Source organism: Protopterus annectens, chromosome 6.part0 (genome assembly GCF_019279795.1).
Source record: "Protopterus annectens isolate FY-2018-M chromosome 6.part0, PAN1.0, whole genome shotgun sequence".
NCBI classification, from domain to species: Eukaryota; Metazoa; Chordata; order Ceratodontiformes; family Protopteridae; genus Protopterus; species Protopterus annectens.
The window spans coordinates 1768377768-1768392028 of NC_056737.1; the positions used below are offsets into that span (position 1 = coordinate 1768377768).

The 14261-nt window shown below is 38.9% G+C and overlaps 1 protein-coding gene across 1 annotated transcript in view; it reads left to right on the top strand.

Moving 5' to 3' along the window:
* The first annotated feature begins 1781 nt into the window (after window positions 1-1781).
* Window positions 1782-14261, top strand: part of IGFBP5 (insulin like growth factor binding protein 5) — a 63967-nt gene continuing 51487 nt past the window's right edge. Inside the window, exon 1 of the mRNA XM_044075141.1 lies at window positions 1782-2692. Coding sequence (XP_043931076.1) covers window positions 2353-2692 — 340 coding nt within the window. The 5' untranslated portion in view covers window positions 1782-2352. The remainder of the gene's footprint in view (window positions 2693-14261) is intronic.

The following is a 14261-nucleotide window of genomic DNA, read 5'->3' on the forward strand; positions in this document are numbered from 1 at the left end:
AGAAGCTGCTGTTCTCCTTGGCTTCAAAACATAATGCTTTATAAATCATTTCTGCAGTAGGTAAGACTGAGAGTTCAAGTCTGATGGCACAAGAGTCTCTACACCATTAAATTGAAGTACTCTGAATTTTGATGTGGCAGTAATAAACACATGACTTTATTTTATTCACAGCCCCTCTAACAATGATTATTGCATGCAGGACTGCAATTTGGATACAGTTCTGTCTGTATTACTTGATCAAGACCTTTGATTCTGCATTTTGTTTTATCTTTATTTAGCACGTGTTAGATCATGCAGTCTGATGGCAAAGAAACATGTGACATCGAAATGCTTCAACTTACTGATGGAATAATATTGATTTATAGAATTATTTAAAAAACAAGAAAGGCAGCAAGACGCATGACTGCAGAGATACGTGTGTATGAGAAGTGTTATTTGTGCATAGCAGGTCAGAAATGTGTAACATCCATGAGTCCATCAGATTATTTACAATTCTGACAGAAAGTAAAGATAACTCACAACAGTATTCTTTATCATAGTTATAAATAAATTGTTTAATCACAGTAGTTTTGCATGTTTAAAGCTTTTGACTCTGCCTTTGCCTTATCTCGCTGAAAACATGCATATATTGCAAGAATAGCATAGTGATTTATTAATAAGCATTCCTGAGGATAAGCTCTGCTTGTCTGCATGTCTGGATGAAACCAGTGGAAATCAATGATTGGGGAAATAACTTAAAATACAGCAAAAGTTCCAATACAATCACTGTAAAAGTCAAATAGCTGCCCAGGCTTATAGCATGATACAAGCATGGCAACAGGTATACACAGATTTGCCTGCCTGACCCTCCTCCATTCAAAAAGTATTACAACTCCAGTGACACTCCTCAGACTGAGTTAATTGTGTGCATGCATGGGTATGTATGTTGGGGGGGGGGGTTGCTCAAATATGCAAAAATTAATTTCCTTACTGTATACAACTTGCAACTTGTAATTAGCACACAATCATGTGCTCATGTCTGTAAGCAAAACAATTCAATAAAAATTAATGTTTTAATGCGACCAAAAGTAGCATTTCAAGTCAAGAGGTAATGGCAGGATTTGAACACCATTTTTACTAAACTTAGAAAAACTTTGGAAAGTGTTATTCCACCATTTCACCCAAATGGGGTGACATCTTTGATAGAAACCTTTTGCACTTTGCTTTTCCAGGCAGTCTTGATTCTAGGTATAATGGCCATAATCCCCCACCCAAAGCTAAAAAGTCAAAGCTGAAAAGCCAATATGTCATCAGAGGTATCAGCTGTGCTTCAACTAACAGATCACGGCTCTGTATGATTTCAGACAGCAAACTTGGCCCAGAGTTTAATCAGGCAGTTATCTCTTTCCTCCTCTTGAAGCTGGTATAACAAGTATCTTTTAACAAGAACTCATTTTAAAACTATGCTGAGCTACATGAGCAGGCATAAATACTGTTCTCTCCACCTCTTCTCCAAAATATAACAATCTGGCAGTAAATTCAGGAAATAGGTGTGTACATGTGTGTGTGTGTGTGTGTGTGTGTGTGTGTGTGTGTGTGTGTGTGTGTGTGTGTGTGTGTGTGTGTGTGTGAGTGCGCGTCTTGATCTCCCACCCCACCCCCACTGCCAAGGTTTGAATCTGTATCCCTTGCCCTGGTTATTGGCATCTCTTCCATCTGGGGTGTTATTGTGGCTCAGATTACAGACTAGGGGTTGGCTGTCAGGCAGCCAGAGACGCAAGTCTATTTAAAAAGACACAGCAGTCTCTCCTGCTCTGTCTGCACTTAAACTGTCTCTGCTTAGAACTTCACTAAGTCCAGAAGAGATTGCAAGGAAAGCAGAGTGACAAAAGGTTTTTGGTGTGGAGTTGTGCTATTTCCTTCCTTGGTTTTTCAAGTACCGAAGCTTTAAGGAGAACACTGCTGTTTTATTGGAACAAAGGACTGTCTGATCTGAAACTGCACGAGAATTTTGCAGTTACCAGTTGGATAGACGTCTTACTCTCAATTTAAGAACAGCAGGTTTCTGCAGGTTTTCCTAGCTTTATTACTTAGTGCTGGGTTTTGGTGCACACCTTTGTGCACTGTTTTTGGATATTTTTCTTCAGAGCTGCTAGAATTTCCAGTGTTTCAGTTTATTCAGCAGCTCAACTTGAGGCCTTTGGACCTTCCAGTTTTATTTTGGACTCTACTCACAAGCTAGCAATCCCACTCAGCAAAGAACAAAAGTATATAGACTCCTTCCAGTCAGTGGAACAGTTCCCTCTGTAGGATTATATCTCTTTATTTTAATATTGTTTTTTGTCTTGTTTGCCAGTTCTTTTCAGGGGGCTGATGTTTCTCTGCATGTTCTTGCTGTTTGTACTGTGCCTGGGTGTCTCCCAGTGCAGGGGCTCATATGTACATTGTGAGGCGTGTGATGAGAAGGCATTATCTCTGTGTCCTCCAACTCGAATGGGGTGTGAACTGGTGAAAGAGCCTGGCTGTGGTTGCTGTATGACATGTGCACTTTCCGAGGGCTTCTCCTGCGGTGTCTACACTGAACCTTGCGCTCACGGGTTACGCTGCCTGCCCAGGCTGGGTGAAGAGAAACCCCTTCATGCACTGCTTCATGGGCGAGGTGTCTGTATTAATGAAAAAATCTATTGGGAAGAAAGAGAGAGACTAAAGGCAGGTGAGTTTCACTGCACTTGTATAAGTTTCTCTTTTATTTCTGAAAGAATCTGAGATGGAGGGTTGATTCAGCTTCATTATTGCTGTCTTCATCTCCTTATTGTGAAAAAATAATAATAGTACCACATAACCAATCATGACAAAAATCATTTATTACCTTTACCTTCTTTGTTGACATTGCTTGAATGGGACACTTTGTTGCTGGGACAGCACTGAGTGACACGGGTAAGTGATAGAACCTATAAAGCATACATTCTGAACAAGTTTTTCAGAACTGGGTATTCATTTGAACAGCATTTTTGCATAAAATACGTTTTAAGAACTGACACATACATTTTGAAACTCTTCCACTCTGTTTTTCTTTACATTATCCTTTTCCCAATTTCTTAGCCCCCCCCCCCTCCCCAGCACCATTCTTTCTGCACACATATACCTCCACAGGTGGGTAGGACAGATACATGCAATTTGTGGGTTGCAGAACAAAAGTCACATTGTTTTGATATCTTATATTGTTTAATTAGTTGTTTTTTTTTAAACAAGAAATTGTAGTTTAATATACTTTTCTAGTAGAACGTCATACTTCTCCGTATGATATTAATTAATTGTTGCCCTATTTGAGGTTGCTGCTGTCTATTACCTCAAGTACATGATGTCTCAGTGTTTAACTGTGTTAGCATTATATACATTACTCTCTGTATTAGATGCATACATGTCTGAGCAAACAATCAACAAATATCATACCTACAATAAACATACTCATGTTTTGTAGATGAAACCCACTACCTATTTTTTGAAAACATGCAGCAGGTGTAATCTAAAGGAAAGATTATGTCTGTAATGTATTCTGAGAACTTTAAAGACGTTTATTTGCTGTTGTTTAGACTGCTCTGTACAGGAGATTTTTTTCAGAAAATATGTGGGATGGCAAGTGTATAATGTCTGGCTGTTACAGCAGAAGGGTTCAGATAACAGTACACCATCCTACGTGGACCTGTGTTGACTTAATTTGAATAAACTGTATACAGTGGGAAGTACCGAAGGCATGCAAGTTCTTTAAGCAAGGAGAAGAATGTGAGCTTAAGAAGCAATCATCTAAAACATGCTGTTCACCATGCTCCCCCACCCCAGTCAAACAATGAGCAGTTCCCTAAACAGCAGGCGATTTTAATGCTGGGGAGCTGAGTTCTAATCCCACTTGCTCAGAATATGATGACTATATATAAAGCATGCAGCCTTTGAGTTTAACATATCCTAAATATGGGTGTAGCTCAGATTACACAGGAAATCTAACAATCGAGTAAAGGCAAAAAAAAAAAGTTAAAGAAAGAAAAAGTACCATTCCATGTAGATAAGAATGTGGGGTTGACTACTGTATGGACAAAATGGAACACAAAAGGGCAGGGTAGAGCATGATATATGGATGACTAGTTGCTTTGCATAAAAAGAATATATATAGTGAAGTACAGTGCAAATAGTGATGTAGGGTTGTGTACACACAGCATTTACACTGCCTTTTCAGTCAGATTAACAATTAGAGTATTGACAGGCAGCCTTGCTTAAAGTAAAAACACAAATGCTTGGTAACATATCTAAGAATGTAAAGGGACGTTTAGGTAAGGATTTTCATCAAGCTGTGAGGCAGTGGGCAAAGTAAGGATAGCAAAACATGGGTTGCAGTGGAAAGCAGGCACTGGGTCCACAGACACTGGTCTGAACATCAGATGCTGTATACAGTATGGAGAGCAACTACTAGGTCCACTAAGGGCAAGAGATGTGTTTGGTGTGAGCAGCAACTTCTGTCACTAGTGTGGAGAGCATACAGTGGGTTTAGTAAGTGCAACAGATGCTGAGGACATTAGGGGCAAAAAGCAAAGGGAGTAGTAAAGGCAATGAGTTTATTATGGAAACAAATGCTGGGTGCAGTATGGATATTAGACTCTGCATACAGTATGGGCAACAGACACAGCATACAGTGTGCAAAGCAAGTAGTAAATACAGTATGAACAGCAGAGCAAATGGTGGGCAGGTATAGTATTGGCAGCAGACAGGTTGCAGTATGGACATCAGACATGGTACAGTATGTAAAGCAGTCTGTGGTACGTTACAGACATCAGCCACTGGGAATAGTATGAACAGCAGAAAGTGGGTACATTATAGCTGTATAATTGCTGGTGATATACAGACCATAGGCATTTAGCACAGTGTGACCAGTAAGTACTAGGAAACGTGAAGAGTATGTTTTGGACAGCATGTGGACAGCATCTGTGTTATGCATAGATAATGCATTAAATGCACTATAGACAGCAGTGCACTGAGTATCGTACGGCGAGCATACATTATATGAAATGTGAACCATAAACTGAATGTTAACGTACTGAGGAACTGCAACTGTCTCAATGTGAGCTGAATGTATGAGGTACAGTATACATAAAATGCAGTGTTTATAGCACAGATTTGGTGAATTTAGCACAATAAGGGCAGAATGCACCTGGTAAAGCTGGACAGTAAGCAAAGATTGGTATGGCGACAGAATGTTTGGGGTCAAATTAAGCAGTCAAGCATAGACTTTTTTTTTTTTTACTGTGTAGTTATATCAGTCCTGGGGTGGTTAAAGTTCAAGGCAAGCTCAAGGATTTTGACCCCTAGATGTGATGATATTGCATAAGCTAAGACTAGAGTAGCTTAATCTTGATACTGTAGAATGATATTTCCCCTAAGGGTAATTAACCCATAATGATACATGTCCCACTATCATCATTGCATCTGTAGTTCATCTGCAATTTTGGCCATTCAGATGTGCACAATATGGCCATCATCAATATGTGTGTGTGTGTGTGTGTGTGTGTGTGTGTGTGTGTGTGTGTGTGTGTGTGTGTGTGTGTGTGTGTATGTGTGTGTGTGTGTGTGTGTGTGTGTGTGTGTGTGTGTGTGTGTGTGTGTGTGTGTGTGTGTTTGTATGTGTGAGTGTGCACGTGTTATTAACATGGGAGTACTGGTACAAATCAAATGCAGTGGGAACAATATGTACTACATTAATATACATATATATATATATATATATATATATATATATATATATATATATATATTTATTTATTTATTTATTTATCATGTATGTATGTGTGCATATGCAAGTCTCCTGCACTCTTTGGAATGCCCAGTTCTTCAGTTCATCAGTTCATCAAATCAACAGAGTGAATGACTGTGAAATGCAGTTGAGTGTTGAATGCATTGAATGTTGAATGTATCTTTAAGAAGTAATATTGAATGTATGCAGGTAAGTTAAATGTGGGTTTGGGTTACTAATGCCAAAATCTTGAGATATGCTGACGATGTTGGCATTAGGAGGTTGGGAGTATTTGTGACATTGTATGTGGTTAAGAGCTAGAGTAAAGGCTAAGTATGGCAAAAGATTTCATGTTGTGAATGTATGCTAGGGCAAGTGGTGTATCTCCAATTGCCCTTTTGTTGAGTACTGTTACTGAAAGGGCCTTTGTAAGGTAAGCTGTAGGCTTAGAGGCAGGGGTAGGGTTAGAGTTAGCATATTAAGATGGTGGAGGGGTGTGGTATGTTGATTTTCAAAATGCCTGAATCAATCACCTGTGGTTTGTGTCTTCTGCATTTTGATAAATCAGCATATAATCATATATACAGACAGAAGCACACACATACAGACACACACACACACACACACACACACACACACACACACACACACACACACACACACACACACACACACACACACACACTTTGCCTGTGTGTACAGACTACATTTTATGACTGTAAAATGGAGTGTAATGTACAGATGCTGAATGCAGAATGCACTGGGAGGTGTAGGGCCTAAAACACATGGCACCTTATCCTGGTTATGAGTCAGTACAGTTTGGGGAGGTTGTTCATGGTACAGAAAGAAAGATTTGCAAAAAGTAATTAGCATGTGTACTCAGTCTGTGAAGAATGTGCCTGGTACAATGCATATTGTGAATAATGCATTATGGTTAGTGACCATTAGATTTTTTTTTAATTGCATGTTCTGTACTTTAAGAGGATAAGCACAGACTTTAGTGTAATCAGATGTACAAGGTGTGTGAAAGACAGAAGGTAAAGAGCATAAGGTCCTGTTTGGACAATAAATACAGAATATGTGCTCACAGTTAAATATTAAGAGACTGTAATATGGCAGCACATGTTGAAAGCAGACTACATATACTTTTGGTAAAAAATGCATGGCCACTGAACTTATTTCCTAGGAAATATAAATGTTTGCTTTTGGCAAATCCATCCACAACCCCTTTTTCCATGTGGGGTTGGGGTGGAACTTCAACAGTGACAATCATCTAGAGGTGAGGTTTACACTGCTAGTGGCTAGCCCTGTCACAGCAGTTCTTCCCCACCACACACTCACACCTATGGCCAATTTAGAGTGACCAGTTCACTTTCTGTATGTCTTTGGAATATGGGAGGAAACCCATGCAAACACAGGGAGGATATGCAGACTCCACACAGGAGGCACCCCAGCCAAGAATTGAACTGAAGAACCTCTTGCTGTGAGATGAAAGCACTAGCCACTGTGTTAACCTTTTGGCATTTCACCACACAGTTGTTCTGCTGATTTCAGACTCTGATGAAGTACATAACTGATGTCTTTATACCTGTATTTCCAGCCTACAACAGGCATGCTTCCATATCAGCCTTTGTAGGTTTGTATCATATGGCAACTGTTTTTTTTTTTGCCCAACCTTGTTTAGAAGTGCAGACGTAAATTTCATTTATTACTGATATCTGATATAACTTGATATGGTTAACTTTGTAAAAGGTGCATTGCAATATAGGACTATTAGGTTATTAAGTCACAGGAAAGGCTCATTGGTGAAGCATGGTGCAGCATGTTAGTATCAGCTTTGTCTCAGAATTACGAGTGTTGTGTGCAGCATACATTCCTGCAGTAATAGGTAACTACATTTCAATGTCCCATGTAACCCCAGCAATTAGCTCACATAGTATGTTAACTATTGTATGGTATTTTCAAAAATGGAAGTCAGATAATAAGTGATGCTGTTCAGAGAGTCAAGTATAATTCCTGAAACTGGATAGTAGTTTCACAAATCTTAACACCCACAACAGAATAATTCCCAGAAAATATATCTAGTATTTAATCTGTACAATCAATGTGATAATGCGCTTTAACCACCAGGTACATGGCTCGTGCAAGGTGTTTGTCCCAATACAGGATCAGACTGAGTGCGCCACATACAAGTGTGCCTTAGAAAAGTACTCGTCTCTACTTGCGCATAAAACATTTTTTAGCTCTCATTCAGACAGTAATGGTACCACGTAAGGATTTTACATAAGTAAATCCCACCCACATAACTGCTCTGGCATGAGGGCAGCACTGAGTTCTGGAAGAAGTGTACAGGAAATCACTGAAGATTTTGTTTCCACTGCAGACTCACTGCTGTGATTTGATCTTAAGTGTCTGAATTCCGCAGTTGTATTACTCTGCAAAAAACAGTTATGTTCCACTCCACTAATAGGAACATTTTTTCTTCATCATTCTGCGGACTGTCTTTCCATAGCAAGCTGCTCTGTGCTCTGCACAAGTTGCTTTGAGTTCTGCAAAGTGCTATCTAGGAGTGAATCTGCGATTTCAGTACCACAACAATTTCAGTATTTCATAAGATTCCTTAATTTGGAATTCCACTGCACAAGAATGTCCTGCTTCTTTGCCTTCCTTTCATATAGCAAATGCATTATCAAATGCATGACTTCTGTGTTACAGTAAAGTTATCCAATGAAGACAAGATCAGAAAAAATGTATTGACTGCTCTGTGATGCCATGTTTCTGAGTTCAGCAAAGACACTCATAACAATTAAGTGCAAATTTGAGTCCTAAAGCAAATGCTTTGAGGACACAATGATTGTATACCATTATGTGTCACAGCAGATGAATTACTTGCACAGCTGTCACAGGAGATGATGTTTGACAGCAGGTGCATTAGTTTACCGAGGCTTCTTTCATTTGATTCCAAGCACATGCATTATAACTTACTTGCTTCTTGGATTTTCATGCCACTGCAACTGAGTTACTGCAGTTATACCAAGAATCCAAGCCCCTTTTTCAAATGCGCTGTGATCCCATGTGTTTCAATCCCATGGCAGATAAATGTCTGTAAAGTAGTTCCCAAGTGCTCTAGCTCCATCAGTAGTGGCATTTCCAATGAGTGATTCTATGGTATACCATCCAAAAGGAAATGTATTACTGATCACTGGTCCTACTAATTCAATCCCAAAGCATGTACATTATTGTTCAGTGACTTTATGGGTTCAAGTCCCACCACAGATTTGTTAATATTCACTGTTGAGTTGAATTCAAATCACTCTTCAGGTGTGCTTATATATACTAATCCTAATTGTTTGAATAACATGAAATGTGTATTGGTATGTAGCAATCCTCTGAGAGTTAATGGTTAACAACAAATCAGTACTAACAAGTTAAGCATGGGTTTGATCCTGAGAGCAGCCCCACTTTATAATACAGAAGGCTGTATTATTACAGAATGTGTTACTGAATCTTAATCATGTAGAGGTTCAAGTCTCGTGACAGTGGATTACTAAGATATCACACAAATTTGAGTCTTGTTATAATTCCAGTTACCCTACAATAATCCAAAGAACTCAGTTGTTACAGCAGGGACATTAAAGTACGGTAATCAAACCCAATAATTTCCCAGTACAGATGCATCACCAGTGAATGTTCCTTCCTGCATGTGGATTGATGCATAGTTCATACCAGGACTTACCTTACAGTGCTACTAGAGTTAAAAATTCCACAGCAACTACATGGGTCATGTCTGAACCCTAAAGCACATGTTTTTGTTGCATTACTGGGCTACACATTCAGATTTAACTGGATGTGTATTAATCTGCAATGGACTAAGACTAATTTCAACGACAGTTTTAGACCAGGAAACTGCTCTATAGGCTCAGCTTTTATTGCATGTCTATTACTATGTTTTGCTCATGCTTATTAGAAACTTATTTACCTACATTACTGTACAGTGATCTCAAAAGACTGAGTCCCACATCTCCATCATTCTACAGTGGGTGATTTCACAGGACAGAGTTCACAGCTCTAGCACTGCAGTAATCTCGCAGGACTGAGTCCCAACAGCTGCATCACTGTACAGTGAATTATCTCACAGGACTGAGTTCCAAAGCTGCATCACTGTGCAGTGAGTGATATCACACAACTGGATTTCACAGCAGTGTTACTGTATAGTGAGCTATCTCACAGGACTGAGTCACACAACCACATCACTGTACAGAGTTTGATTCATAGAATTAAATCTTGCAGGTGCATCACTGTATAGTGATTACTCTCACACGACTGAATCCCACAGCCCCATCACTGCACAGAGATCTCACAGGGCTAGTCCCACAGCTGCATTATTCTACAGTGAGTGATCTCACAGGACTGGGTCCAACAGCTCCATCATTGCACACTGATCACACAGGGCTAGTCCCACAGCTGTATCATTGTAAAGTGAGCGATCTCACAGGACTGAGTCCCACAGCTGCATCATTGTACAGTGATTGATCTCTCAGGACCGGATCCCACAGCTACATCACTGTACAGTGATTGCTCTCACAGGATTTGGTCACACAGCTCCATCTCTGTAGAGTGAGTAATCTCACAGAACTAAGTCCCACAGCTACATCACTGCACAGTGATTGATCTCACAGGACTGAGTCCCACAACTGCAGTACTGTACACTAGTCTCACAGAAATTAGTCTCACAACTGCTTTACTGTACAGTGATCTTAGAGGACTCAGTTTCACAACAATTGCATCACTGTACAATTTTGATCTCACAGGACCAGGTCATACAGCTACATCACTGTACAGTGATCTCACAGGGGCTGACTGACAGTAGCTACATCAATGATTTCACAGGCTATCACTGGACTGAGTACCACATTATCTGCTTTACTATACTGTTATGTTGCCAGACTGAGTCCCACAACTGCAATACTATACACTGATCTCACAGAACTGATTCCAGTAATAGCAGTGTTACTGTACCGTGATCTCAGGGAGCTGAAACTCACAACAGCAGCATTACTATATATCGACTGAACAAGAATGAACTTCACTACAATGCATTACTGCTCAGCAGTTTTATGGACAAATTCCCATAACACATGGATTACTGCAAAATGTTTTTACAGGACCAAGTCTCTTAACAGCTACATTACTGTGCATTGAAGCCATTTGACTGAGTCCTACATTACTTATATTACTGTGCAATGATCTCATAAGACTAATTTCCACAACTGCTTCATTACTGTACATGGATGTCACATAAGTGGGACTCCTGTAATGTCATTTTTATATGGCAATCTCACAGGACTGAATCCTGTAGCAGCTACATTAATATATGGATAACATATGGGTCATTGTCCCCAAAAGCTGTATTACTGTAAGATGAATTCAAACTCTGTCTTCTGGTAATGCTTTCAAGAATGAGTTCCACAGCAGATTGGACTGAATGCTGAAACAGCTGCAATACTGACTTGATGCTGTCAATTACATTTATAGATCTGTCCTGTAGAGGTTCTCTCTGGAAAAAAAGTCATTGCTCTAGTTACCTGCAGAGTCAGTCTCAATACAAGTAACTTACTATACTGCTGTCCAATTAGTCTGCAGGTTGGAGTCTTGCAAATTTTGGAACATTACTACTAGTGAACTGAAGTCAGAATGAGTTGATTATCATGCAAAATAAATTTATGATGCCTTTGTAGGCTTAAGTTCTACCTCTTTAACCTCTTAAGTTTTCCAGTATAAATACAAATCAATAGAGTGAAGATTGTAAATGGCCTTGCTGGAATAAAGCTGGTAGACTGAGTGCAAATACATGGTGGTAATGTATGGTGATCATGAGAGTTCAGTTCTTGAACTAGTGCAGCTGGGCAAGATCAATACCCACATCAGAGATTTTGTTAGTGTCAGTCCCTTAACAGGTGCATGGGCAGGTAGCAATCCTGTAAACCCTTGGCATTCATCTGTAGTGGTGCAGCTCAGTACTTTCGTGCTTTGGAAGGTATTTACTGCAGTGGTTTGCAGGGCTTCTACTGTCTACATTGATGCAGTCGTTTGCACTGCTCATGTAGCTTCATAATGCTTCTGTAGGGTAATATGTTAACATATGTAGTGGTATTCAGTGCTCTTGCGGGTTCATATGTCATTAACTATAATGATATATAGTGTTCCTACAGGTTTATATGTCAGGAAGTGTAGTGGATGCACTGCATCTCTATGCTTATATGGCTGTGTACAGTGGTATGTAGTGTTTCTCCAGGTCCATATATCAGTATGTGCAGTCATATATAGTGTTCATGCCAGTCGTGTCAATAAATTCAGGGGAATGCACTGCTTCTGTAGGTTTGCATGACAGTAAATACAGTGGTATGTGGTGATCCTGCAGTTCATATAACAGTAAGTACAGTGATATGACAATGGGTAAGTTTGTTCAAGATACATTCAGCACTAAGTCTTTGTTTCAGCTTGAATACACAGACAGTGACACACACACACGTTACTATGTGATGGTCAGGTAACATCTGATAGATATGGGCTGTGCAGCATAAGTGCATTGATGCAGTGATCCTATGGCGTCTAACTCAACAGAGATTAGTGTTTGCCCTAGATTTTTGAGGAACAATGTCAGTAAAGTGTAGTGGGATTTGAACCCTTAGCCTCACTGGACAATAATGTACATGATTTGGGACTGAAGTAACAAGACCAATGTGTACTGCTTTACTTATTTTGTTTTGTTATGGGCATATTCTGATTAAACAGTTAATCTACAAAGAAACATCAGCTTTATGGAGATGTTTAATAATTTATTGCTTCTCAGCATACAGCATGACATTTTTTTTCCTTTCTTTTAAACAATTTTTTTTTTACTTTAGAAATGTATATTTGTTTTAATACTTTGCACACTGGACAATGGAAGAGGAAGAGGTCAGAGAAGGGTATAAGAATACATTTGAAAATGCTGATAGTGATGTAACAAAGAAACCTTTAATATCAAGGCTAAATTTCACAGCATAAAATAAAACAATTTTGAAGGTTTGATGTTGGAAAAACAGATATGATTTGAGATATGAGAACTAGAAAAGCCTTAAAAGTACTTTCCAGGTTCCAGATTTAAACAGCAACCAGTCTTTACTGCTGAAGATGGAGCCCTGGCTTGGAAGCCCAAACAACATCCAACCATACAACAGTTTCTTCTTTTAGCATTAGGAATGCAGTTTAGTGGATTTTTGTTAGTAAGAGTAAAATAGGAAGCATTGTCCTTTAGCACAGGTCTCCATTTTTCCTATCTCTCATATCTTCTCTGGAACAGGTAATTTTGCTGGATATAGTGGGAGGGCTCATACTAGGTTCGTAATGATAAAGTTTCCAATAATTATCCTCCTACTTCTTATACATAAATATATATATATATATATATATATATATATATATATATATATATATATATATGTGTGTGGGTGTGTGTGTGTGTGTGTGTGTTGTGTGTGTATGTGTGTGTGCGTGTGTTTGTTTGTTTTTTGGCCAGTTGTTGCGCACATCTTTTTTTTTTTTTTTTTTGCTAATGAAGTCACTGTGTATTTTGGCACTTGGCAGTTTTTACAGCTGGAAGGGAGTGACCTTAATGAAAAGCAGGTGTGAGCTGTGTAATTGCTCCAAAGGGAATGAAAGATGACCTGTGGGTCAGGAGCATAACTGATCCTGGACTCTGAGGTCAGGGTTTGTGACTCTTGCCTTCTTGAGGTCATAAATAAAAAAATGCCTGTTCACACTCACATGTTGTGTTCTCTTTGCAGAAGTTTGCAGCAATTTTTTTAATGTCTGTGGTAGGAACCCCACTACAAAATCAATTTATGCCTGATAGTGACATGAAAGTGGTCTGTAGTTATAAGCCTGCCATCTTGAAGCTTTAAATAATGCATATTTGAGTTGAGCAGGGGCTGGAACTGTACATGGCTGATATGGTTAGAGCAAGTCTTCCTACTAACACATTTAACAACTAATGCATATAATAAGTCATAGGTGAAACAAGTCACATAGATTTATGCAGTTCTTCTTATGTGTTTTAAGTTACTCACCTGCAGATGTATATTTTATTTAGCTGTAAATGTGATTGGTCCATTTTCAGCCATGGTCTTGTTGCAGAAATAAGAATTCAAATACAGATGAGAACAGTAATGTAAATACAGATGAGAACACTATTGCTCAGTTCTGCAAAACATATACACACACACACACACACACACACACACATATATATATATATATATATATATATATATATATATATATATATATATACTCATGTTATACTTTGATTTCATTACTGTTATGCAACAATAGTATGATTTGCTAGTAGTAGATCTTAATAGGTTTTACAGATTAAGGAGATTAACAAGCAGCAAATTAACTATAACATCTGACATGAGTTTGATTCTCACACTGTCCACCTGCATACTGTGTAACTTTG